Below are 25,402 nucleotides of genomic sequence, written 5' to 3' on the forward strand. Positions count from 1 at the left end.
TCCTTTTAACAACTGAACATGATTGTGAGAGAATTCAGTTAAATCGGACACAGGACATAATCTCAGACCCAAATTCATACGCCTGGCAAACTTAAGTTCTAAAGGAGACATCCCTTTGCTTGCGGGGGTCATTCTAATTTAACATAAGGCTAGTGGGCAATTTTAACCCACTAGATGGCTGAGTCTTATTCAAGCAAGTTTTATTTTTAGAGTCTGATTCATTTGCTCTTCAACAGTAGAAATATAGTGATTTCTTCTGAGTCAATATGGTAAGATTACCGCTACCTGGACACCAGCTTATGAAAAGGGAAAGACTTGAGGTCATCCAGACATCACGCACATCATAAGTAGACAAAATCTCTTACCTTCCACAGGCACTCATTCTATGAAATACAACTACCACAGGTTCCTGGTAAAGCCGGTCAGGGAGGACTTTCTGTGCTTACCTTGGGAGTTGCCTGTAAAGAACTCTGTTGACAAATACACATCTCCTTTCAAATGTTTTGAATAATTTTACCTTTGTTGGTAGGTGTAATGAGTTTAGTGTGGTTAAAATCCCTCTTGTATTCACGTGATTTTGTTGGTGATTCAACAACACTAACCAAGCAAAGGATGGTGATATAGAAGTTTGTTAGGTAATTCCCACAATTCAGTCAAATTTCTTTTAGCCCCTTTTATCCATTTTCATTTGCATTATCCTTTTGTCCATTTTCTTTTGCAAAGCATGGTTTTCAAAGTGAACCACGATTTCTGTGTTGCTGAAAGAGTGGAGCTTTTAAGTTTGGGTTCTGCCATGTTTTAACTGCAGCTTTTGGAGCTCTGTCAGCCAAATGAACTACTGATGACTTAGCAGGCAGTCGTAAAGCCCCTAAGAAATCAGCTATCAACATGACATGAGATTTTTTTTGTTTGTTCTCATTGATGTCAAAAGTTCCCTATTTTATAAAAATTTTGATCTACTGCACCGCAAACAAATCCATATTCACTATCACCATATATATATTCACTTGAAGTCCAAGAGTTACAGCTCTAGGAACTGCTATTAACTCAGCTGCATGTGCTAATTTCATTCCAGACAGAATATAAGCCTCCAATATTTCATGAGAAGTCACTACAGCATAAGAAGCCTTAAGTAGACCATTGTTCCAGGTACATGGCCCATCAGCAAATGTGACCAAATCTGCACTTTGAACTTTGAGGTCTGCTAAATCAGTTCAGGGCCTCGTATCTTCCATTACTCTTGTATAATTATAATCATTGGTTTGATCAGGATCTTGGAAGAGGGTAGCTGGGTTTAGGAGACTGCACCTCTTCCAAGCCCAATATTAGAACCGGATAATAATGCTGGCTCATAGTTTGATGGCACACTGACAAATGCTGGGTTCTATGTTTTTGTAAGATTACTATCCCAGCATATGGGACAAGCAAATAAGTCAAGTGACCCAGTTTCTATCAACAAATTTGTTACAATGCAATTAGACAACCAGAGAGTTGGTAGATGTTGGAAGATCAGAACACTTCCTGGGGAATGAAACACTGGAAACAGCTTTGGCCTCCACTTGTGGCTCTATAGATGTGACCGTTTTCCCTGATGACCAATCTTTCCTCTTGCCTGCAGTGCCAATTCCCTCTCTTCTCCACTTTGTTGCCTGGGAAGAGGATTAAGACTGAAAAAGACCCCAGCAGAGGGGATGCACCTTTTCAGCCCTAGCCACCTAAATCATACTAAAAATCTTCTCTAGGGAGAAAATGCACTGGACATGTGGGAGAAAAAGATTTCAGAAATTTCACTTTGGGCATTTTTCTTAATTAGCTTTTCATGGCAGTTGTGATGGTGGCTATTGGCAGGTCAGCTCACAGGCAGATGCCACATTCAGAGAGCACAAGCAATAATACCATTTTATAGACCCAGAGAAACTTCCAAAACAGCTAATCTAAACTTTTGACTTTCCATCGTTTGCTGTTTGCATTTTTTATTTTATACTTCATTAGTCTTCATAATGGAAAGAAATTGAAGAGTGACTGAAATTTTAATATGCATATGCTAATGCTGCCCTGTATTCATGGAGTGTTTTAATTCTCAAGAGTGCCAGAGGCCTTTCCAGAGAAGATATATTACTGAAACTGTACCACAAAGCTTTGCAATTCAATAGCACAGGAACCCCATACCCCAGTGAGAAGTCTCTTAGGATTGGCCAAACAATATGGAAAGTGTGAGTAAGGAGTCTATCTTATAGTATAAACACTGACCAGAGTTTGGTCTTTAAACATGAAAAATATTGAAAAAAACAAAGTGCTTATTAACTGGTTAGCTTTTAAACAGTGATTAAGAAAAAAGTAATTTTATTGAATCTTTCAAAATTTAACCCCTCAAAACCAGAGTTTAAACATTAGCCATAAAATACGTATGCACACTTATAAGAAACTGAGTCATTCCAAGAAAACATCAGTCGGGTTCCAAGTCTTCATGTAAGTGCTGTGGGCTTGAGAAGCTTCTTTTATATTCCGAAAGGAAATTTCAATAGCTCAGGATGAAAGAACCAGAAAAGGAAAAAAGCCACCCCTGTAAAAAAGCCTACCTGCTTTTCCACACTCAACAGGCTCCCTTAAGCACAAACTTTTCAGAGCATTGCAGAGATCTTCATATTCCACTGAATAAAATGTCTAAATGGCTCACTGTTTACTGAGCTTTAACAGAAAAAGAGTGTTCCTTGGTTCTCTGAAAATGCACATACCAACATACATCAACACTGCTTGTGTGCACCCAGGTGGAAACTGCTTTACAATGCCACAACAAAAAACTTTGCATCATGTGGTGTACCCTCCAAAACGGCCTCTCAGGTTCCTGTGGTAGACACACTCCGTTATAGAAAGAGAACGCCATTGTCGCAAAAATACTTTAGCCACTGCATGCGCAGGAAAGATTGGGCTTTTCATGGTTTTTCTCTTTTTCCTGCCACTCCTGTATGGTGAACACATAGACTAGAGGTCAGCAAACTATGGCCTGCCAGGCAAATCCATCCTGGGAACATTTTTTTTTTTGTATGGCTCATCAGCAATGAATGGTTTTACATTTTTAAAAGCTTGGAAAGTAATTTAAAAAAAATACTGTGAAACATGATAATTAAATGAAATTGAGATTTCAGTGTCCACTCGTAAAGTTTCATTGGGACTCAGCCACACTCATTTGTTTACATTTTGTCTAAGGTCGCTTCCACCGGCTACAACGGCAGAGTTAAGTAGTTGTGACAGACCATATGGATCACAAAGTCTCAACTATTTCCTCTATCTGGCCCCTTACAGAAAAAGTCTCCTGACCCCTACCTAGCCTAGAAGAACTATCTCATTAATAGGCACTTTTTTGTTGAAAATAGAGCCACCATATGCCATTGATTATACAAATTTAATTCGTTCATTCCTTTCGCAACAGCCCACATCCATCCATTACAGATCACTCGCTGAGGATCCCAACCAGGGAAGTGAACTGAGTTATCATCAGGCTGCTATTCCACTGAAACGCTCTTACAAAAAGGTTTCTGGGATAAAACATTTTTTCTGGTACATAAAACTAAAGATGAACCTTTATATTTTGGGTATAGAAGTATGCAATTACTTATGTTTGCCTTGATTCTTTCTCTTGAAAATCCTGAAGACTATTTTTTTTATGTGGTTCTTCCAAAAGACTTAAACCTCTCTCTGGTCACAGACTGACAGCAGGGCAAAAGCAGTGCATCTAGGAAAATCCGTAAAACCAACCTCAGAGAGATTGCAAATATTACACCACACTCGGTTAACCTAGACTCGTACCATTTTGGGGAACCTGAACTTAGAATTCATGACAGTCCTTACCCACTTCCAACCCAAGAGCTCCCTCAGAACTTGGGCACTTCTACGTTTGCTTCTACAACTCATCAAGGACAAATAAGTCACAGAGAAACAAGAACAAATTAAAACCATGCACAAATGAAAAGATTTCTTGATTGTCCTAGTGAGAAGCTGTAATGATCTCAGGTAAAAAGAAGAAACAAGTAATTGCTGGCACTCAGGTATCTGAGTGACTAAATCACAAGAATGACTACGGACTTTGTATCGTATAATCTTATTTATTAACAGAGAGGAGAGTATCGTTCTCAATAAGTAGAATTTAGATAAATATGGAGTACAGAGGCTTACTATCTCTCGCAAAGGGATACAATTTCTTGGTGACAAAGTTGAGTTATAACTTAAAACTCCTCTAAACTCCATATGTTGCCTCTTTTTAAGTGATAAGTGGGACAGATGATTGTGATTTATTCTGTGTACTTCTCTAGCTTCAGCTTGCACTTTGTTTAGTATATACTGGATCTATCCTCATACATTTTATTTACTTTTGATAAAATTTTAGATTTTTTTAGGCTTGCAGAAGAATTGTCAAGAAATCAAGAGTTCCCATATATCCTACACCCAATTTCCCCTATTATTAACATTTTCTATTAGTATGGTACATCTGTTACAATTAATGAATCAATACTGATACATTAATATCCACTGAAGTCCATACTTTATTCAGACTTCCTTAGATTTCATGTAGTGTCCTTTTCTGCTTCAGGATCCCACACAGGATATCAAATTATATTTGGTCATGTCTTTTAAGGCTCTTCATGGCTGCAACTTTCTCTGTTTTGATGACCTTGATGGTTTTGAGGAGTCTGGTCAGCTATTTAGTAGGATGTTCCTCAGTAGGGATTTATCTGATATTTTGCTCATTTAGACTGGAGTTAAGAATTTTGGGGAGGAAGACCACACAGTTAAAGTACCATTTTCATTACATTATCAAGGGTAAATACCATTAACAATATGACTTATACCGTTTGATATTGACCTTGATCACCTGGCTACGGTAATGTCAGATTTCTCCACTGTTAAATTACTTTTTTTGCTCTCTGACAATACGCTTTGGAAGGAAGTCCCTATGTACAGTGCATACTTAAGTAGTGGGGAATTATGTTCCATCTCCCTGAGGGTGAAGGACCTACCTAATTTGGTATTTTGTATGGGAAATTTATTTCTTCTTTCCATTTATTTATTTCTTCAATCATTTATATCAGTATGGACTCATGGGTATTGATTTTATATTTTGGGTTGTAATGTATAATCCAATGCTTATTTATTATGTTGCTCAAATTGTTCCAAGTTTGGTCAGTAGGAGCTACTCGTATCTTCTTGTTTGTTTCCCTTTGCCTTCTATAGCTTAACTCTTACCTGCTTTTCAGGATTCAGCTGTTACCAGGGAAAAAATTCCTGGTAACCGCCCTCCTCCCAGTCTTTAATCTCTAGTATAGCTATAATTTACGTCTACTATAGTATGTGTATACTGTATACTTATCTGTCTCTCCCACTGGACAAAAAGCTTGCGGGTAGGAATTATACCTTATTTATGTTAGAAAGTATGTAGTATCATGTAGTACATAGTATCTCGCTTGCACAAAGCAGGAGCTCAGCAAATATTTCTAGAATGATCATTATGGTTTTTCTCTTTAGTCCCCACACCCAGGAGTACCTAACATATTACGCAGAAGCCACACAGAAGCTGGTAAGTAACTGCTCTGGGAGGAACTACACGGTGCTACTATTATATGAGTCATGCAACACAACAGGCTCATTTCTAAGAAAGCCCGTTTCCTGACTATTAATCCGTTATATTTGCATAATTACATTAAGGGCAAAGACTCACTGCCTTTACATTTAGAACCAAAGGCTAAGTAGCTTTTAGTACTGCTGAGCTTAAGAGAAGTGGAGTCCCCAAAACAGCACATACACGTTTTGGTCATGAGGTTCCCAAGTGACTTACCGCTGGTTGAGGATTGTATAACCTTATTGAAGAAATAGATTGGCTGAGTTGTATTCTTTGTTGTTACAACGTAGGAGAAAATGATTTTAAAAATTAATCAAGAAACTTTCAAGGTACAGGAATCCAGACTGCGGTAAACTCTATTAATCTGAAACAGGTTTTTAGGTTGGATCACGCCACCACCCTAGGCCAAGCCACCATTAACTCCTGACTGATCACCTTCCTAATTGTACTCTTGACCCCATCTATCCACTCACAACAAACGAAATCATATCATTCCACTTCACCCCTATTTTAACTGCTTTCAAAACAAAATTCAAATTCTCAACCATGCCCTAAAAGGCTCCACTTATCTATTGGGCTCCTCTACCTCTTCAAACTCATCCTATACTCGTCTCTTCCTTGCCTCCTGATGGTCCAGCCAAGCTCATCTTTCTGAAGCTCAGGCTTGGTCCCATGCATTTTTTGATTCTAGTAATTCAATCTTACAAGAACTTTACAAAGCTCAATCTTTAATGTTTCTTATGCATGAGTTGTGTGCCTGAGAACAAAGGCTACTTTGTCTCAGAAACCTCTACAAATCCACTGAAATAAAGATTAGACTGAAACACGAAAACCCCTATTCTTCTTAAGTTCTTCCAGTATTAAAATGTACATTATCTTCATGTTTCATTTAACTATTGTTATTTTTCCAAGGAATAGTAATATTAGTTTGATGTTGACATACTGCATAGACTAACCCAAATTTTAAAATGGTTTCTTACTATTTACAAGAAAAATACTTCAAACACAAATATAAATAAAGCACTGCCTTTTTAAAATAATAATTCATTAAAAATTGAGTCCCTTTGATAACTAAGGGTAACTTACTACATCCTTGCAAACATATGAAAATTAACATGACACTATAATGGTGACAGCTTGAAATAAAATATATAAAAAAATTAGATCAAATCAAAAACCATAATAATCTGCTTCTATTTAAAGACATTCAAAGAGGCATCAATTCTCTGCTTCCTACTTTGATGATTTTCTAGACATATCTGCCTAAGTGAAGTTCTTTAAGTGAAGAATCTACATCTGAATATTCCTTTATACACTTTTGCAAAAGGTCATTCATTATTCTTGGAAACGAAGGCCAACTAACATTGTTCTGGTTGATGACAGGTGTAACTTTTGAATGACAGTGACCTTTTCTCTCAGAACCGAATCCAAAAGTTTATCCGGTTCTTAACTTCCAGAAGTACGATATAAATGTCTTAAAGCTGAAAACTAAAGAATTCCACCTAAGTTTGAGGCAAACTCATTTGATGATAAAAACTGACCTAAACTGACACAAGACTAATTTTAGCCTTCATTAATCCCATATAATACGAACATTCATACATTTTACTGCAGAAATATTAATGTGTTTGATAATAAAAGTATTGTTCCAGACTGTTGGGAAGGTTTTACATAACCTATATCATTTCTATACTTATTCAAACCAAGCTTCTCCAAGTGTATTTTTTATATAATATGTGCGAAGTATAATTCCGTTTACATCTCTTTCTAAAAAGTGTTCAGACTTTTCAAGTAGCTCAAACAGAAAGCATCTCATTACCTTTGCTTGACCTACTACTTTAACTAGTAACTTCCTTCCTTTTACAAACTGAAAATCAGACAGTCTAAGAGATTAGATGGCTTGGAAATTTGGGGGACTGGGCTTCAAATTACTTTCCTCTACCTGTTTCACAGCTATACCCATATGTTTCCATATGGTCTGTTGCTGCTTTTCTGCTACCAGAGGTGTGTAGTTGCATCAGAAACCACATGACCTGCAAAGCCTAAAATATTTACTATCTGGCCCTTTACAGAAAAAGTTTGCTGACCCGCGCTCTAAGTCTATGTTCAGTCCAGATGGTACTAGTAGCTATGATACCTGATAGCTAAGATTTTATAAAATAAGTTGGTTTGCCTGCACTTAGGGCTTATGGTATGTATAGGTGACATTTCAAAGGCAAAGACAGAGATACGTGTCACAGATTGACATTCCCTTTCTGTTTGAATGTGGTCTCAATGAGCCAAAATTTTAGATCCTTGGTCAGATCCAGGGGGACTGAGGAGTATAGTACTTGCTGATGATATAAATCTGGTCAGAGAATGAAGAAAATAATGCATAAGGTAAAGTTATTAATCTTCCCACCACCTACTGTAAACATTAAATTCACTGAAAGGAAGCTGTATACTTTTATATTTACATTGACATGCATAATTCCAAAGAGGTCAGGAAACATGGACCTTAAAAAGGATTCACTGGGACATTATTCTACAGTTCATGTGTGCTACTTCTTGAAAAGATTATCATCTCTTGCCACATTTGACAAAAACTTTCCCAGCTCAACTGTGGCTCAATAAACTTTTATTATTTTTTGTTATTTATTTTTATTTCAAAAGAATTTGTTTCCCTATCACAAAAATTAGATAACCACACCACCAACAGCAGCAAAGTCCATAAAGTTACATCGATGGTGGAGAGTCCACTGGGTATTCTCAATGTCCCGAAGGTCATAAAGGAGGAAAAAAAGTAGAAGAAAAAATACTCAAAAGCAATCCAGAGCCCATGATGACTTTGGGGAGAGACATGATATGACAGTTCTGTCTTCTCTCATTGTCAGCTGCAGATGTATGTCAGGAGGATCAAGTACAATTTAACCGCGTAAACCCTTCATACCAACTCCAGCACCTAATTGGGGGAAAAAAGTCTCAGTTTAATAAAACAGTTTTAATATATAGAAAGAGTTTAATGAATCTTTACTATATTGTAAATGGAGAACCAAATCAAGAAAACTTGTCCTAACTGCTAAAATGTCAAAGAATTTGGAAGAATTAGACATAATCCTTTCTTACTTTTAATTCAATAGTTGCATGAACTCCTTAGTTATCTCCACAGTTAAGCAGAAAGCTTTCAAGGTAAACTATGTAAAACAAATGGATAAACTGGCATAGCATGGATGTAACATTTTTGGCATATATGTTGGTATCTCCACATTCTTAAGAAAATTTTAAGTTGCTCTTCAGGATTTTAATCTACTTATTTCTTCTACCGAACAGTTTATAGTGATCAAAGGCCTAAGATCTTGCCTTTCCTTTTCCTATTACTTTATTCATTTCCTAATCATGTGGTATCAAGATATTTTGTTGGTTATTAAAGCAGTATCTTTTCATACAAGAAAGTTGTGGTATTGCTAAAACTAAAAATAAGAATAAGAACAAGTAATGATTAATTATGAAAAGAGTAATAAAATAAGTGGCTAAAAAAGGACATAGAACATGAAGAAAATTACGATCCACTGTCAAAAAGGAGTAGGTTAGATGGAGCTGGCAATTCTAGGTGGCAGAAAACTGAAGAAGCAACTTCTCCCCTCCTGCTGTGCTAAGGTCTGACTCATACCTATGCTTCTGTATGGTTATCTTTACAGTTAGCAAGCAGGCCACTTAACACAAGAGGTCAATGCTGTGGAACAAACTCTTAGATTTGTCACTGAGATTCTGTAAGTGTATGTGTAGCACTGAGCTTCTACAGATACATTAGCAATTCCAGTGGCCTCAAAGGCCAAACTTACAGAAGAGTAAGGTGCATAAATGGCCTGCCATAACAATAAGATAGAGACTGAGACTACAGAGAGCCACTTAAACAGATTCCCAAGACCTTCTACCATCTTGCTTAAGCTTCCAGAACATAACACTGATCAGTTCAAAAGCCTGGCTTTCATTTAAGTTGCCCATGGCTCTATAATGAGCCTTTCAAAAACAGAGATACCAGCTGCATTAAAAGGAATACACCATATAAATTAGTCTGATCAGGTAACAGTTCTTCTGCTTTGAGTTTAGTCATTTCATCTGTGTAAGACAGTGTGTTAGGCTTGGGTAGCTCCCTTGGTTGCTGGGTCATTATCTACTCAGGATGAACGGAAAGAAGACATGGCAAAATTAATGCTAAGTGGTGGGGGTTATAGAACATATTATAAAAACAAACAAACAAAAAACAACCACCACCTTACTCATATCTCTCTAACTGGTATCCACAGAGTACGTGCTGTTCAAACCTATGTACTAAAAACCTCCTCCAAAATGGCACTTTGTTTAAAAAGTTCACCTCTTAGCTCAGGATCTATTTATCCAATGTATCATGCCCACGTGCTAAATATCCAGTGGTATAAATAAATAAATACAATTTCTACTTCCTTGAGCTTATTCTAACTACAAAGCAAAACGTGTGGAAAACTAGGTATGAATTTGTGACTGAGACGGTGTGCCAAGACACATTTAACGTTGTCGGATTACACTATGGCATGACCACATGATCAATTTTCGCTGAACACTAAAATACCTTTTTCTTCCCTCACGGAGGAGAAACACGAGGAAGAGTAAAATAAGAGGGAGATATTGTAAAGTCTGGTGAATGTCTAAGCATGCCCTGCTATATCCTGGACCTTGTCCACAATGCCCTGGCAGAACAGAAGCTAAACAGTGCGTGGCCCACAGGGAATGCTGAAGAGGCTTCATCTGCTGTTCACCTTGAGCACCTATCAATCCATTCAGCGTTCATATGACCTCTAACAAGTACTTCATCTTCTCCATAGGTGCAGGCAACTTCTTCTTTTGCCTTCAATCACAACCATTTCCAGGCAGAAAGAGACCCATGATTTGGAAAGATTTCTAAGGCTTAGTACAACTCTATTTCCATGTTACAGCCTAAAAATGGAACTGAATTAAAATGGAGACGTATGAAACGCTTACCTTAATTGTACCCTGACTGTTGGCAGCAATCAGCACATTGGACTCCTAGAAAAGAACAAGAACTTTTAAAGCACAGAGAAGGATTTTTCTGGAGGAGAGTCCAAGAGAATAATTTCCTCTTCATCTTTCTTTACTTCAACCTAGGACACCAATAGAATCTCAAGTGGAGAACCAAGTTTAATATGTTTTTAACTATGAATTTTAAACACAAAATCCAATATATTGAGGACTAAGATTTAATAAAAAATAATAAAGTTGGAAGCAGAGTAGGAAACTTTCAAATGTAAAGAAAAATAAAAGAGAAACAGATTAGTACTAGAAGGAAAGGCAAGAGAAACAAAGACTGAAATAAAACATAAATCAAAATGACTTGAGAAAAACAAAGTACACAATCCTTTCCACTGAAAACTCCCCGTTCATTCATTTTCTCTCATAAAACACCAGTAATTGATGTAAACACAGAACATCTCTGCCATAAATCTCCATGGATAGCTATCTGGTATTAGGGAAACAAAAAAAATAAATATTCATCTGGAAGGAAGGATATCTTTCTTTTTAATTATTCTATCATTCAGTATATGCATTTTTAATAACCTTGGTGATTACTTGAAATAGAATGTATGTGGTAACGTAGTTTTATACACTAAGCTTTAGGGGGAAAAACATTTCTCTGGAAAGTAGGAAAGCTAGAAAAAGGGAACAGACAAGACTGAGTTTACCAGGAGGAATTTCATTACATACGAAGAGCTGGGACCTGCCTTCTGTTGAAAGTGAAGAGTCTAACAGGGCTCTGGAGCTTCTAAGAGTACAGAAGTCTTTTTGCTTTTCAGCGTAGGCAGCTAAAAGGAGGTAAACAGACTCCAAACTGCCAGAGGCCACATGGCTGAGGGAAAGACCAAGTCCGAGTAACAGCTATGAGAAAACTCAATGAAGGATAGGGCCTGACAAAGTGACGAAGAGAAGAAAGAAAACTTTTGATCTATATACTGGGGAAGTTACTTAAGCTAATCTGAGTTAAACTTTAGTTACCTTGCCATAAGAAGACTGTGCTCTACAAATTTACGCATTTCTACTTTTTAGCATTCTCTTTGATTCTTAGTAACTTGAAAAATGCTCATGTTTTTGCTACTGATATAAAAGGAAATAAATAATTCCTTCCACTGTGCCCTGAAATTCCTGGTATTAGAATATTCCTTGGATGTAGTCGGAGGTGATAACGATGGTCCCAGTTGTATCAAGAATGAATAAAGACATGTTTTTTTCTGGAGTGGACATAGGAATTGATGATGAGGTTCGAGTCACACAACCCCCAAATATGGCACCTTGGCATATTGAATATTTTCAGCTTATAGAGTTTGAGAAAATAACAGAAGCAGGAAGGTCACTCTGACCACCCCCTTCCTCCATAACAGGTCGTTAAACCCTCATGTGAGAGGTGCCCAATGATAGGCAGAAGAAAGGAGCACCCTTTATCTCCAAAGACAAAGGGATCCCAAGAAGAATCTGAATAAACAGGCCTTTCTAAGTGTCCCCCAGATTACACCGATTACCTCATGCTCCTTAACCCGTCACATTTCTACTACCCGCTCTTCCTCAAACAAGCATAAAATATAAGCCTGTTTCTTTGGGTCTTCATTTCCTTATGAAGGTTCTCATGTCATATACAATTCATAGAGTGAGTTTTGGTTATCCTTAGGGAATATAAATAACTCACTCTGAGTTGGTCAAAAGGCAGAAATTCTATGCTTGCCTCAGAAAACAACAAAAACAGGCACTGTGTAGTGTAATATGGATTTCTCTCTTGCAAGAACTTTCAACACAGTGTGATATCACAGCTGCCACCAGAGGACCTAGACACGATTCTTCTGTGAACACCTTCCAGAAATAGCATCGATCAATCTAGCTTCTGTATGAGGAAAGACTCCAATTTCCAGGAAAGCAACACCACCATCATTTGATGCTGCAGTCACCCAAAATTGCTCCCTCTGCTATGGGAACATAGTGTCAGGATGATGAAAAATTTATAGCCCAAAGCTCTCTCTCTTTCTGCCACTTCAGTTCTAATCACCTTTTAATACAAAGGAGGAAGGCAGAGAGACCAGTAGAGATGAGGACTCACTCTGGGGGTAGGGAGGATCTACTTCTGCCAGTTAGATTATGAATTACATAAATCAAACTTCTAATTCCTAGAGGAAGGGAAGTTTGGAAAAGTCTAGTATATTATCATACAGTATGAAGGACTACGCTCAATTAGAGAATCTAGTTAGATCACCACGTATGAGTAGTTTGAAGCCTGTGCAATTACTATACTAAACCCAAGAACGAAGACATCTGATAACTATTCAACATGAATAAACAATGTCTTTTTATAACCTCAGAACTATTATGGCGTTAACAGATGATGTCAAATTAGGTGCTACACAGAGGGTTATCTCTACACACCTTTTCCTGTGGACAGATATTTCATTCACAAATAAGCAAACACAGGAAATGATTGCCTAGCTGGAGTTTGTCTTTTGGGACTAACACATAGGTGACAGAGTGTCCTCAGAATTCTTAGAAACACTCGAAACTGTTCAAATTCCCAAACGATGAAAGAAAAATAAGTTTCACACACCTCCCTGTGAATGCCCCCTCCCTGAAAAGACCATGAACTAATACGAAAGGGATTTAGGATTAACCTATCTTTCAGATAGCCATGTATTGACTTAAGATAAATTAATTTTGCATGCAACAGAAAAATAAAGCCAGGTATATTATTTCAGCATAGTGGTATGGAAATGGTAAATACACAGTTATTACTGCAGGTTTTGAGTGATTCTTGTGTGCATTTTGAAGGACTGGTAATTTCAGTAGCCCTTACGTAAATAAGTTCTGGCTCAATGGGTTGTTTTTTAACTTGCTAAGTGAAATAAAAATGCCAGCCAGTCATTCTCATTTTCTCCCTCTTTCTTGGAAACCGGCAGTTTTGCTATGAAGCTCTCCTCAAGCTAATACTGCACTTAATATTTTCTTCTTAATATAAAGAAATTAAGAAAAGATAATGGAAAAAATTAGCAAGTCTTTTATAAAAATAGGAGACACACACAAACACACACCAACTTACTGATAATGCGAGTGATAATGTTAATATATAATTTACAATGAAACAAAACTGCATCCACTGGAAGAGTTTCCTCTTTGCTAGCTTACCTATAAAAGTGCCATCAAAGCTAATACATTCAAATCCTAAGTTGAAAGATAACTAATCATTCACTTAGTTTGCAACGGGAGGATTTATTCCTACAGACAGACAGAATTGATTTTAAATGTCAATTAATTTTACCGTAGATTTAAATATGTAAAAAAAGAAAACCAAACAACTTCCATTTTTGGCCATGACAGAGCAAATGGAATGGACTTTCTCTCCTACTATAACCAACTAGAAAACTAAACAAACTATATGATGACACTGGACATGACAGGCGGTACGGGGCTGGGATCTTCGTGAGAAGGAAAACAAATGAGGTGAGTCTTATAATTGCCCTAGCTTTCTGCTTGGAGGCAATTTCTGGACCATGTAGCAAGGAAGGGGGAACCCTAAATAGAGCCCAAAGGAATCTAAGTAGACCACAGAAGACTCATTAAGTGGAGGAGACAGAGATAGAAGTTCAGGGTATCTGTGGGTCAGTTGGAATTTGTAGGGCAAAGTACCACAGGTTGTCATATTGCCTCCCTGCCCCCAACTTTCATTTTTTCTGGTAAGACCTAGTCTGTTAACTTGGTATCCGAATGTACTTGTGTTCACAATTAGGGCACACATACTACAAGCTGCTTTCAGCGTGGATATTAAAAATATTTAACAGCAGGCATGAGCACCTGACATAAAAAACTAGTATAGCTATACCATTACCTATCTGATTGTCCGTGATGTTAGCATATACTTGGCCATCATACTTGGTTGGAACTATATCTATAAAAGTAGGTATAGTTCCATCCAATCTTTAAGTATTACAGCATAAAAACAGTAAATATCCATCTTATAATGGGATGGAAATTTTATATTGTGAGGATCGAAGCCCGAGCTTTCACCAAACTGCAAATAGCGAAAAAAGATGTGTAACCGATGGTATTGGTGCAGCATACAAAATACTCCTTTGCCTTTCCATTCAAATAAATCCAGCTTTAATTAACATCATCAGCTTTGCTTGTCATATATGAGGATCACTTGGTTCCTACAGTCACATATCTGGTCTGAGTGGAACCCTGCTGTCATCTACAAGATTTACTGAAGTTAGTAAGGAGATAGTTTGCAGAAAAGGGTGGACACACACCTGCAGTTACATGGAAGAATATGGTAGCAAGTAGACTCACAAAGATGGGGTAGTGCAAAAACTTAAGAACACAAGGACAGTATTACGTTTCTTGGCCTTGGTTGAGACATCCTAGAAAGCGTTAAAGAGTGGTGGGCACACCTCTCAAATATATTTGTACACCTATGCTGAAATGGGTTCAGTCATAAGGTATTCTGTTCTCTTTTATTCAAGACCTAAATAATATCTGTGTTCATGATTTTTAGCCAGAGGTCATTTCAGTGAAGGGCCTTGAACCTAGATTTGAATTTGTTATGCAAAAAACAGAGCAAAAATAATACAAGTCAGTAGCAAATTTTAAGACAGTTCATTAAAATGAAGACTAGAGTAGACTAAGGACTTCTGAAGAGCCTAGAAAAATAAGGCTAGTTATTCAGTTATCTTATGCCATAACTGCTTAGAGTAAAAAACATGGGAATTTCAGAACCACAAACAAGGATCCCCACACAATTAGTTTTAAATAAATCCAGCTGCAGCTTGTTTATCAGCACCCCCGGCACCACATCACGCCTCAGTGCATCTGAAATGTCACTGCAGCGCCTTCCCTTACTCCTCATACTGCACCACCCCCAACCTATAGAACACACGCCGCGCAAAACTAAGATTTCAAATTTCGTACTAAGAAGTTAATACTTAATAACCAGTTTTCCCCTGGAAATGGTCATCTCTGAAATTTTGTTACAGTAAAAGATTACATAAACCATATTTTGGAAATAGCACTTTCTGAATGACAAACCAATTCTTAGTGAGAAAAACTTCATTAAAGCCACTCCTGATTATTTTCTTCACATCTGAAATGTATCAGTTGACCTTTACTGACAACCCTAGATTAGTTAAGCAAATGTGGTCCCTCAGAAAAATAATATTTCAATATTCATTTCACTTCTTGGCTGTAGGTTCCTTAAACATATACCTGTTTTCAAAAACCGTAAGAATCCTCAAAAACTAGTTAAGATGGATAAAGAAGTAACCTCACTTGGACGTCTATTAATAATCCACTACATTTAATCAGCAGAGATAGTAAATAAAATGGCAAGGAAAGCAGTCGCTGGAGTGCTGGTTTTAAGGGTTGTATGGAGGGGAACGATCAGACTTAGTCAGCTGTCCTAAGCCAGACAGAGACCTCCATGTTTCTGTAGGACCCCTGCAATGTGTAGACAAAAGACACTTCATTTGTCCACATGGTTGGTTCCTGCAGGTTCCATTTTTGGTGTGCTTCATTACTAAGAACGCTTTTCTTATCCAGTCTTTTCTATACCAACTTCCTGACTGCATCAAATTCTCATTTAAACATTCTTTAACACATTCAAATAAGCTATGGGAAATAAAAAGGATTCAAATAATAGAAAAACCACCACTAAAAATTTGGCACACTCAACATATAAACTCAAAGTGATCTTTATGTAGGGAGAAAAAGTTGTAAAGGACATGTACAAAGGAAAGAGGACTGAGTTACACAAAAATATCACACAGTCACCACCATGCCTTCACTCCCAATGCTTTCTCAAGTCTTCTCCCGTCTCGCCAAGCGGCCCTACTCCACTTAATTTTCCTTGCCACCCAGCACTCCAACGTTACCTCCAGACACCTACAATTTCCCTCACATGTCGATACCTCTAGACCTCTGGATGCTGTCCTGAATAAAGCTTGAGAACCATGTGCTTGCAAGGGCATACCTAACAGGGAAAACTGACTGTACTGCTGATGGATGTTAGGAGGTTCTCCAAGCATGGAAATGTGCATTTCTAAGGGCTCTGTTTGAAAAATTCCTCCAGAATACTCTGGCAAAACTGTTTCAAGCGTTCTGTACTATTTTAGGGATACCGTGTAACACAGTAGAAATGGTAATGAATTTAAGACAGGGAGACCTGGACTCATCTTTTGGTTCTGCCACAGTATTTCTTAATGCTCTTAGAGACTCAATTTCTTCAACTATAAACCATCTTAGGTACTTCAAAACATTTTTATGAAAACTCAAAGAAAACACAGTAAAGTAGTTAACCAAAAAGGCACAGGTGCGTATTATTGGCACCAAACAAAAGTGGCAGTTGTTCTTATCAAAATACTATAATCTAAATTTCTTCACCATTAAAGGGCAGTTGTCCCAAGTATGACCGTACTACTGTTATTCTCGTTACCATATTTATGATCTTATAAAATTGATTAAAAACATAAAATAGGCTCTCCAGGAGAAGTGGACTTAAATTTCATCTTAATTCTAACTCTTTTCTATAAAACTAAGTAGCTCTTATTAAGGCAGTTGCTGGTGTTATCTTTTGCTCTCGAAGTAGAAGCAAGGAATATAACTGGGGCCACACGACTTAAGCACAACAATTACAGAAAGAAATACTTGAATGGCAGATGGTAGAGTGCATTCTATAGGTATAGCAGTAGTTGTGAGAAACCAGAAACCAAGGAGAGGGGTTAAGAGAGGGATGGATAGAAAAGGAAAGATTGGGCTGGGAAAAGATGAGAATTTAGATAAATGGGAAAGGGGGAAAGGTGATACAGATATGTGGGGAACAACACAAATACAATTTCAGAAGTGAGAACAGGAATATGGAACAATGCAAAAACTTTCTTTATAGATGCTTTGTGCTAGAAAATAGAAATAAGGTTGTATTCCAGATTCTTGAAAATCTTGAATACAGGTAGCCATTTAGATATAATGCCTAAGATCAAGCCCATGAGGAAAGAGAATTAATTAAATGAGAGAGGAATGACATTAAAATCACATCCATGATTACTCTATTCTTATTTTGAAGGCCAACTTCCTATTTAATTACTTAAATTTGAAATCTGAGCCACATTTGAATCAGTTCTTCTGTGGTTTTTTCTATAATTGAAACTGGATTTTCTTAAGGCTCATATTTAATTGTTAGGGAAAAATACAATTTTTAAATTAGATAAAGGAACCTTAAGTGAAATAGATAAAATAATCAAGTTTAGGAGATATATTTATTAAATTTCCCCTTAATCTTTAATGATGGCCAAATATACAATTTGGAGATACATGAAATATTGATTTTGAAAATTTTTTCTGAATGACCTAGGGTCAATTAAAGGTAATAAGCAATATTTGATTCTTTGTGAATTCCTCTGTATAATGATTAAGGACATTTGGTAGCGGTGTACAAAGGTAGGTTAAAGGGGATACGAAAGTGTTAGAAGTAATCTGTGAAGGGAGGGGAAGAACAGGAATGAGGAGATGAAAAGCACAAATGAATGAAAATAAGAGATAAATATAGGCGATAGTTCAAAGCAAGTATTATTGCTGTCTGATGAATAATTACAAGATAAAAAAGAGATGTAACAGTAATGATCTGGAAGTTTTAGGCTTAAATGACTTAAAAGAATGATAAAGCCAAAAGAAAACGATTTTAATAGGTCAGAGGCTGACAGGAAAAATCAAAGGAATGGCATTTCATAATAAATTTCTTTTGGTTGTACAAAATAAATTCCCAAAGAGCTCACTGCCTGATTTAAATTGACCTCACTTTTTTTTTGTGGCCATTTAGGATCTTTGAAAATTAAAAAAAAATTAATTAGACTAGGTCTGTCAGGGATAGGATCTTTGCTTCTCCATGGAATTCTAGGCTATTTAATAAAACAAAAGAAGAGAATTATGTATCCCATAAAAAAACAACAGAACAACAACAAAAACAGAGGTTCCTGAATCTCATCCTCAGAAACTCTGACTTAGTAAGTTTGGGGTTTAGAAATTTGCTTTCTTAATACATGTCCCAGGTAATCAATAATTCTGAAGCAGATGATCAGTAGCCCATAATTTGAAAACACTAGCAGAAGATATTAAAAACTATTTATAAATGCGGAACTCAGAGAAAGAAAAAATCTGCATTTTTCTGCATTTAGGTCACGAGGCTGGTAAGAGGAAAGTGAAGAGTAAAGATCAAGCTGTTTATTGTTATTTATTTTAATTTTATGAATACTTATTTATAAGATCCCACACAAGGACAAGAATACCAAGATAAATAGGATAAGAGTTTTTAACCTAAGGGATCTTTTGAGTTTAGTGAGAATGATTATACATGCAAAAACATATTTGTAATACTTTTACAAATCTATAACAAATTTATTTTGTTAAAGTATATTCAGTACTTGAATTTGACATGAGTGGCTCACAGAAATTTAATAAAGTTTAACTTCACAAATGGAGATCCATGAGAATTTAAAATAAATAAAACAGAATGGAAAGCTGAGAACTGGGTTCTTACCTATACGAGTATGGTTTACATATACTAGTAAATGTCCTATTTTTCTCTTTTCTTTCATCCTCTGATTCCTGTATTTTAAACTCGTCCAATGACAAAGTAAAATACACGAAATCAGTATAACTTCTTAGAAAGCAATGTTTAACTCTTTGCCTACATTATCAAGTGCCACTCTATCCTCAAAGGAGTCAAGTAAAAGTGAGGTAAAGAGTGGGTTAATATAATTAAAATTAATTCAGAAAATGTTGACTTTTACTGTATGTGGAGCCCGAAGTTCTTGAACATTACACGAAATTTTAAATATTTACTGTTCGTGAAGTGATGGGGAAAAAGAGGTATGAGCTGTTCTTTTGAGACAACTTTAAGATTTAGAGTTAGAAAAATAGGATGGGCTTCCTTGTAGCAGGAGATCTCTGTCACCAGAGATCCTCAGAAAGTCTGAAGGATACCCCACTAGAAATATGGTACCAATCATTTCCACAACGGGAAAAAGACGAGACTAGATCAACCTAACAATAGTCATCCACCCCCTGAACACTCGACTTTTGTAGCTACAAAGCTCAACACGACTTAAAGAGCTTCCAGCCTAATGGCATGACAATACGTAACCAACAGAAGTGCAGGAAAGGGTCTGGGCACAGTGAGCAGCAAGGTCAAAGGCAAAGACAAAACAAAACAGAACCCATCGTGGGGTGTTTGAGGATCTACAAGCAAATCAATTGTTACTAAGGTGTTAAATGTGCCTATGCAAGTGGTAGGTAGGTGACCATACTAGACAGGTAGGTGGAGGCCTGATGAAAGAGGGTGTTAGATGTCACATAAAGAAGCTTAGGTTTTATTCTGTAAACAATAACCGTGTTTCCCATACATATACTTCAGCATATAAAACCAATTCAAGTAGTATTTATTAAAACCTTTTAAGTCGATGAAATGATATTCAATATTCACTCTTTCTTCTACTGCTAGTATGGAAATGTGTAGGAACTATCAAAAGATAAATATTTAGAAATCAAAGTTAAATCCCTTCCCATCTCAAAATATTTTTAGACACTTTTAAGCACAGTGGGGTAATAAAATGATTTTAGGTTAATGGCATAGTTCAGAATGTACTCTCAAATTAATATATTTGTTTTTTTCCTTTTAATAAAAACCAAAGCAAAAGGTAAAAACCAAGTAGCTTAAAGATTTAAGTCAGTTCTAGGCTTCAAAACTGGCATACTTCAGAAGGACAAACACTATTTTTAAAAAGGTATTTAATGAGAAAAAACTGTAAGAACCATTCTAATATAGGTCAAGTTCCATTACAGTACATATAAACATGACAATGAAATATTTAAAATATCAACTAGCAGACCCATTAAATCATATTTTGTTGACTTCATTACAATGTTCACCATAAAATATCTAACGTAACAACTGTTTTCACAGAGGTTGTCCATATGGTACTGGACATTAAGGTGAAGGAATAGTTAACGTAATTTACTTAACGAAGAAATAAATGACAGGTTTCCACCACCTTCTGTCTCCTCTCTTTTCTACTTCCCCACCTCATTCTAGTCTGGACACTAAGGGAAGAGTGGGGCACTCAGGTGGAGATGGGAGCCACAGTCTTCCTGGAAGTCAGGGTCCAATGCTCAGAATCTTCTTTACTTCCATGCCCAAGACAGACAAGAGTTCTTTCAGATTGGCCCTCTTCCAGTCAGGAAAATTTTCTAAAGGGTTATAAACCATCCGGCTAGAGGAAAGAAGAAAGGAAAGGAAAGATAAAGGAAAAAGAGAAAAAGAAATGAAGAAAGGAGGGAAGAAAGAAAAGAAGCTCCTATGTTGTCTTCTCAGTGCTCAATGAAGAATTTAGGATGAGAAATAGCTTGTAAGCACGGGAAGTCAATATATATTAAAAGCAGTTTTTTGTTTTTAATTAAAGAAAAAAGACCACATCTTATTTTTTTGTTTGTGTTTTTTCCTGAGAGGGATAAGGGAGTAGCAAAATCTAACAGACATTAGGTGGCCATGATTACAGTGTTCCCTCTTTAGCAGATGCTCCAGAACCCTTTATGCCTCTTGGTCACTATGTGGTAATATGAGTCAGCTGTTCCCAAACTTGATTGTTTATATATTTTCCAAGGAGACCTGGGGAACTTTTCAAAACACAGCTCTCTACCCTCCTCCCTTCCTCCCCGAAAACATGGATTCATGGGTCTAAAAGTAGAACTATTTTGTTATTTATTCATTGTTTTGGAACGATCCCAAGTGATTCTAATGACCACTCAGGTTTGAAAATCATTGGTATAAATAAATTTTATTATAGATGTCTTCTGCACTTTAATGGAAGCAGACTGGCTTTTCACATGTGCTTTAACATCCCTAGTATTTAGAGCAATCTGATGCTTTATACGCAGCATTTATTGAGTCAGAGGGGAATGCTTATCTTGTAGGTAAAAACATATAAATCGGAAAAAGATGTGTTAAGTGTCTTTGAGAGAAAACAGAATTGTGAAATAGTGCTAATGCAATGGGCAAAGGGAAGAACAAACAGGCTATACATCGAATAAAAATATTAAGCCAAAAATAAATACCAATTCTCCAATAGCTGCACATACTTTTACTTCTTCATTGATTTTGAAAATAGGCAAAAGTCTGGAGATTATATTCCAAGGAGCAAAAGGGTAATTATGAAAAAAATTATATAGATACTCATAAATGTTCAATCAGGAAAACTGGTTTCTTAAGTTGATGTAGTGCTGATATTACCAATGAGTTTTAAGAGAGTCTTAGATAGGAGAAATATTTACCATCTCTACTCCATCATTTCTTTGGTTTCAAATACTACTATTTAATTAATTATGCATCAAACATGATAAAGACCAAGCCTGAAGGACTGTACTATTCATTACAAAAATTACATATTAGTTACACATTATGTGCAAACAATTTGCTTGGTGCTAGAAGTAATTAAGAATGAATGATGTTAATAGCAAACACTTATATTGCTCTCACTATATGCCACAATTATTCTAAACCCTTTATGCACATTAACTTATTTTAACTTTACAAAAACCCTAAGAGATTAGGTTACTATTCTCATCAGCACTTTATAGTTGAGGAAACTGAAGCACAGTGCAGTTAAGCAACTTGAGCAAGGTAACAGAGCTAGTGAGGGGTTAATCTGCTTTGGACCTAGGCGGCCTAGCTCCACAGTCTGTGCTCTTCTTACTCAGTAGATTATGATGCCTTTTCCCAAGGAGTTTGCAGGTTAGCAAGGGCTATGAACACAAATAACAGTACAAGGCAATATATTAATTCAGTCAGCAAATATTTTTAACGGGTAGAAATCATGAGCGATTTAGGCAAAGAAAAGATCTGCTTAAGAACAGAGTTTTAGTTAAAAACACTAAGTGTTTCACGATATAAAACTTGACTTGTTAGAAATAAGACCTAAAGAGTAAGATGCTTTTGCCTCATACAGTTACAACTTTGTATAGTATGTGTGATAACATAGCTGAGGGATATCCAAGGCCAATTTTGCTGGACTTGGTTTCAGGGAGGGAAATTAGGGAAATCATTATTCTGACATCCCTCACTCTCATTACAGAAACTTTTAATATGATTCCTGGTGTTTCAAGCCACAAGAGAAAATGTCCACCCTTAATAACCAATGCTTCTCCTGAGGATAGAGTATACGTTTTTTGTGGGGGTTTTTTTTGGTCACTTTTGAAGAGCTAAGGGAGCCTTAAGGGTCCTTCACAAGTATTGGTTTTTACCATTAGATATCCATTTAGAATTGGTGACCCAAGATTAGATAACTATGTATGATGTGGCTCAGAGCTGATAAAACAAAGATTAGGGTATCTGCAGCCTCAGCAGGAGTTACCGTTTCCCCCAAAATAAGACCTAGCCAGACCATCAGCTCTACAGTGTCTTTTGGAGCAAAAATTAATATAAGACCCGGTCTTATATTGTATTGTATTATATAAGGCCCGGTCTTATTTCGGGGAAACACAGTACCATGGACTCCGGTCCTGCCTCCAACAACACTATACGGTCCCTTTATACATATCTGATCACTTAAGAACAGAAATAGTCTTTCACATTCCTGAATCAATTTATTGTATTTCATTCCAAGTTTCAGATAAGAGTCATGCCACAGAAGGATCCACAGATACAAAACATGTATAATCTCCTTTACCTAACTCCAGTCTCTGAATAAAGAAGTGATGATAAAGACATGATAGAAAGAAAGAATAAAGAGTATTGTCCAAAATTTACCTTAGTTTTGTGGCATTAATTTCAAGGTGAATGTGGGGTGTGGAGACAGTGGGATAGATATGAATTACTAATACCAAATTGCCAAAAAACTATGATTATAAAACAGTACCTCAGTTGTATGGTATTTCCCTTTCAAACAGGAATTTCTTTTAAAAAAGACAATTCTCAGTATGTAAGTATATAATTGGTAAAAAATCAGAACTTAACATTTTAAAAAATTGCTTATGGAAACAACTGATAAAATATCATCACTTATTTTATTAACAAGATATTTTCAAACTGGCAAAGATATTGGCATTGTACTCCATGTTTTATGGGCATGGTGAAATGGAAACCTCTGGATTTTCTTGGTGCAAGAGCAAATAGAAATAAACTTTTCTGGAAGGCAGTTTATCAAAGTTGACGCATCTGGACACAAGAAGCCAAATAAATTTTTCAAGTAGAGTCAAAAAATGAATTGAAATTCCAACTTACTTGCCCACCACTCTCTATATTCAAAAGTATAGAGCTGACTGCTGTATATGAAAATCAGCAAACCACATTTATTTCAAAGACTGTATAATCATTCAAATGGAGTATATTTAGACACGCAGTCCTATATGGATATAATACATTCAGGTCCAGTTTTAGAATTTACCACTACTTCTTCAAATAAACAGGTAATAAATTTTTTTTGATTTCAGCAAGTTAAACACATGCTTAAATTCTCTTCATTTATATTTAAAAAATAACCAAAGAGGAAATTATCTTCCAAAGCCTAAATAAAGGTAAAGTGATATATGGTATTCCAAGTAGTTATTTTTCACAAATTCATGTTTTTTAAAAAATTGTAAAAGTTAATACTGAAATAGGCAATGCAAATAATAAGATTTAGTCTTGAGGGGAAATCCTAAGAATCTGGCAATGATAGAACATCCTTATGTTAATAACTCCAAGCTACTAATGTATCTTCAATTAAAATGTCTTCAAATAAACTAAAATAATGAACTAAAAACAAAATATAAAACGAAGAATTCTACATTCTTCATTAGAATAACCATTACCATTTTTACATAGTCTAGAAAGAATCTAAGTTGCAATAAAAATTCTTTAAAAAAAAGTATTTCACTAGAGTTCAAATAAAATTTATCTTAAAACTCTTTTTAAAAATTAAATATGTACAAGAGATTGTGGCATTTTAGTGATAGAAATGCTAGAGCCACTACCTTTGCAAGAACAAGCTAAGAACAAAGGACAGAAGAATCTGTCGACATACCCTAAAATGACAGAATAAAAGATCTTTTAGACACAGGGAAAATATTAGAATAGAAAAAAAAAGAGAGACAAAGGACAAGGTACTGTCTCTCAGATTAAAAGAAACATTAGAAATATTCTGTCTTTAAAAGGGAGTAATTGAAAGTAAGAATTGTTAACTCTTAAAGCAAAAATAGACAAAGCACATGGCAAATGTGAAGGTGGGAGAGAAGTGTGCTGTTATGTCCCACAACACTGAGAAATAAAAGGAGGACAGATGCCATAAAGTGGCCAACATCTTAAAAAAGGGCAGTTCTTTCCAGTTTATATGCAGGATGGTAGAAATAAAAAGAATAGAAATTATGTCATCTTGGCTGATTGTTCAAAACAGGACCTGAGATTACTGGTTCATTTTTAGTCAGAAGTGGCCAGAAAGAAATATATGTATGCAGGTTATAGGAAAAAGCAAGGCTAGACAAAAATTTAATGTGCTGAAAAGTATCCTAAATTTTTATAATATTGAGATACTGCCCTAAGGGAATATATCTACCACTTATTCTTAATTTACGTTAGGTAGGACACAAATAAAGTATAGAAAGACAATGAAATATCTGGCCTTTCTAGACACAGCGATTGATTTCGTATCTTAAAAAAGTAATGCAGGTGAAATTAAACATGGTATTGTTTTATGATTCCCCCAGAAGTTC

General features: G+C 36.1%; 1 protein-coding gene and 1 non-coding gene across 4 annotated transcripts in view; both read right to left on the bottom strand.

The window, feature by feature from the left end:
- Nucleotides 1–2,404: 2,404 nt before the first annotated feature.
- COP1 (COP1 E3 ubiquitin ligase) overlaps nt 2,405–25,402 on the bottom strand; it is a 120,270-nt gene continuing 97,272 nt past the window's right edge. The window contains exons 19-20 of one of the 3 annotated variants that reach the window (XM_033092936.1): nt 10,613–10,657; nt 2,405–8,555 (exon numbers count right to left, since the gene is read on the bottom strand). In XM_033092936.1, the coding sequence (XP_032948827.1) occupies nt 8,538–8,555; nt 10,613–10,657 (63 nt within the window). In that variant the 3' untranslated portion in view covers nt 2,405–8,537. The remainder of the gene's footprint in view (nt 8,556–10,612; nt 10,658–25,402) is intronic. The other 2 variants (XM_033092937.1, XM_033092935.1) reach the window with 2 other exon arrangements.
- On the bottom strand, nt 16,033–16,170 carry LOC117015515 (small Cajal body-specific RNA 3). Its single transcript, XR_004421747.1, has one exon. It is a non-coding gene; the product is annotated as a small Cajal body-specific RNA 3 (non-coding RNA).

Source organism: Rhinolophus ferrumequinum, chromosome 22, assembly GCF_004115265.2.
Source record: "Rhinolophus ferrumequinum isolate MPI-CBG mRhiFer1 chromosome 22, mRhiFer1_v1.p, whole genome shotgun sequence".
NCBI classification, from domain to species: Eukaryota; Metazoa; Chordata; class Mammalia; order Chiroptera; family Rhinolophidae; genus Rhinolophus; species Rhinolophus ferrumequinum.